General features: G+C 40.9%; 1 protein-coding gene across 1 annotated transcript; it reads left to right on the top strand.

The window, feature by feature from the left end:
* Positions 1–7: 7 nt before the first annotated feature.
* On the top strand, positions 8–907 carry LOC107579136 (uncharacterized protein C6orf62 homolog). Its single transcript, XM_016264999.1, has 2 exons — positions 8–609; positions 689–907. Exons 1-2 carry the CDS (start codon positions 481–483, stop codon positions 890–892), a joined length of 333 nt encoding a protein of 110 aa, XP_016120485.1. The 5' UTR covers positions 8–480; the 3' UTR covers positions 893–907.
* Positions 908–1,006: the final 99 nt, after the last annotated feature.

Raw genomic sequence — 1,006 nt, forward strand, 5'->3', positions numbered from 1 at the left:
CCAGCAAACTCTGTGTTCTTACTCCGTGCCAAGATCTCATGGCATATGCATTTCTCTGCCATGGTTGTCTTTCTCACCTGTCATTCAGATGTGCTTTTATGAGACATGGATACAAGCCAGAGTCAATCCTGGAAGAGCCTTTCCAAAGTCAAATCTCTTGGTCAGCTTTTTAGATAACTTTAACCCAGATTTATTTATCTAAAGAGGGATCTGTCCCCTCACACACACGTACGCAAACAGAAAACTGTCGGTATGGGCTTTCAAACTTATTTGGCCCAAGTGCACTACCCACATTGATTAAAAATGACTTGATTTGGTTTTGCTAACTTTGTTCGTTAATTCAAATTAGTATGTACTGCAGGTAGTGCTTGGTTATAGCTTATTTAGTGTTTTAAAGGGTTTGTAAACCACATAGTCTACTGTCAAGCAAATAAAAAGCGAAAAAAAGTCTGCTTAAGGAAAATAGTACTGTCCGTAACAATGGGAGACCCAAATTCTCGCCGGAATCAAACAAGAAACCGACTCCGTGCCCAGCTACGGAAGAAACGAGAATCTTTGGCCGATCAGTTCGACTTCAAGATCTACATTGCCTTTGTATTTAAGGAAAAGGTATGTTGAATGATTCTGTATGAAGCTGAGAAATTGACTGTCTATGATTGTTCTCATATGCCTTTTCCCACTTTTACAGAAAAAGAAGTCTGCACTCTTCGAAGTAGCTGAGGTGGTACCTGTGATGACCAACAACTATGAGGAAAATATCCTTAAAGGCGTGAAGGATTCGAGCTACTCCTTAGAGAGTTCTTTAGAGCTTCTCCAGAAAGATGTGGTGCAGTTACACGCACCTCGTTACCAGTCAATGCGTAGAGTAAGTGTTGGCACACAGCATGGTTGACTTTCGACATTGTCAGTTGAAGATTAAGCTGCTGTCAGCTGTGTTGCAACCATAATGGTCTGTCTTGTCTAAAAACCCATGTGTCATCATGTTGTTCGAGGTCATTGCTTTTTT

This window comes from Sinocyclocheilus grahami, unplaced genomic scaffold (assembly GCF_001515645.1).
Source record: "Sinocyclocheilus grahami isolate Dianchi unplaced genomic scaffold, SAMN03320097.WGS_v1.1 scaffold14546.1, whole genome shotgun sequence".
Taxonomy (NCBI): Eukaryota; Metazoa; Chordata; class Actinopteri; order Cypriniformes; family Cyprinidae; genus Sinocyclocheilus; species Sinocyclocheilus grahami.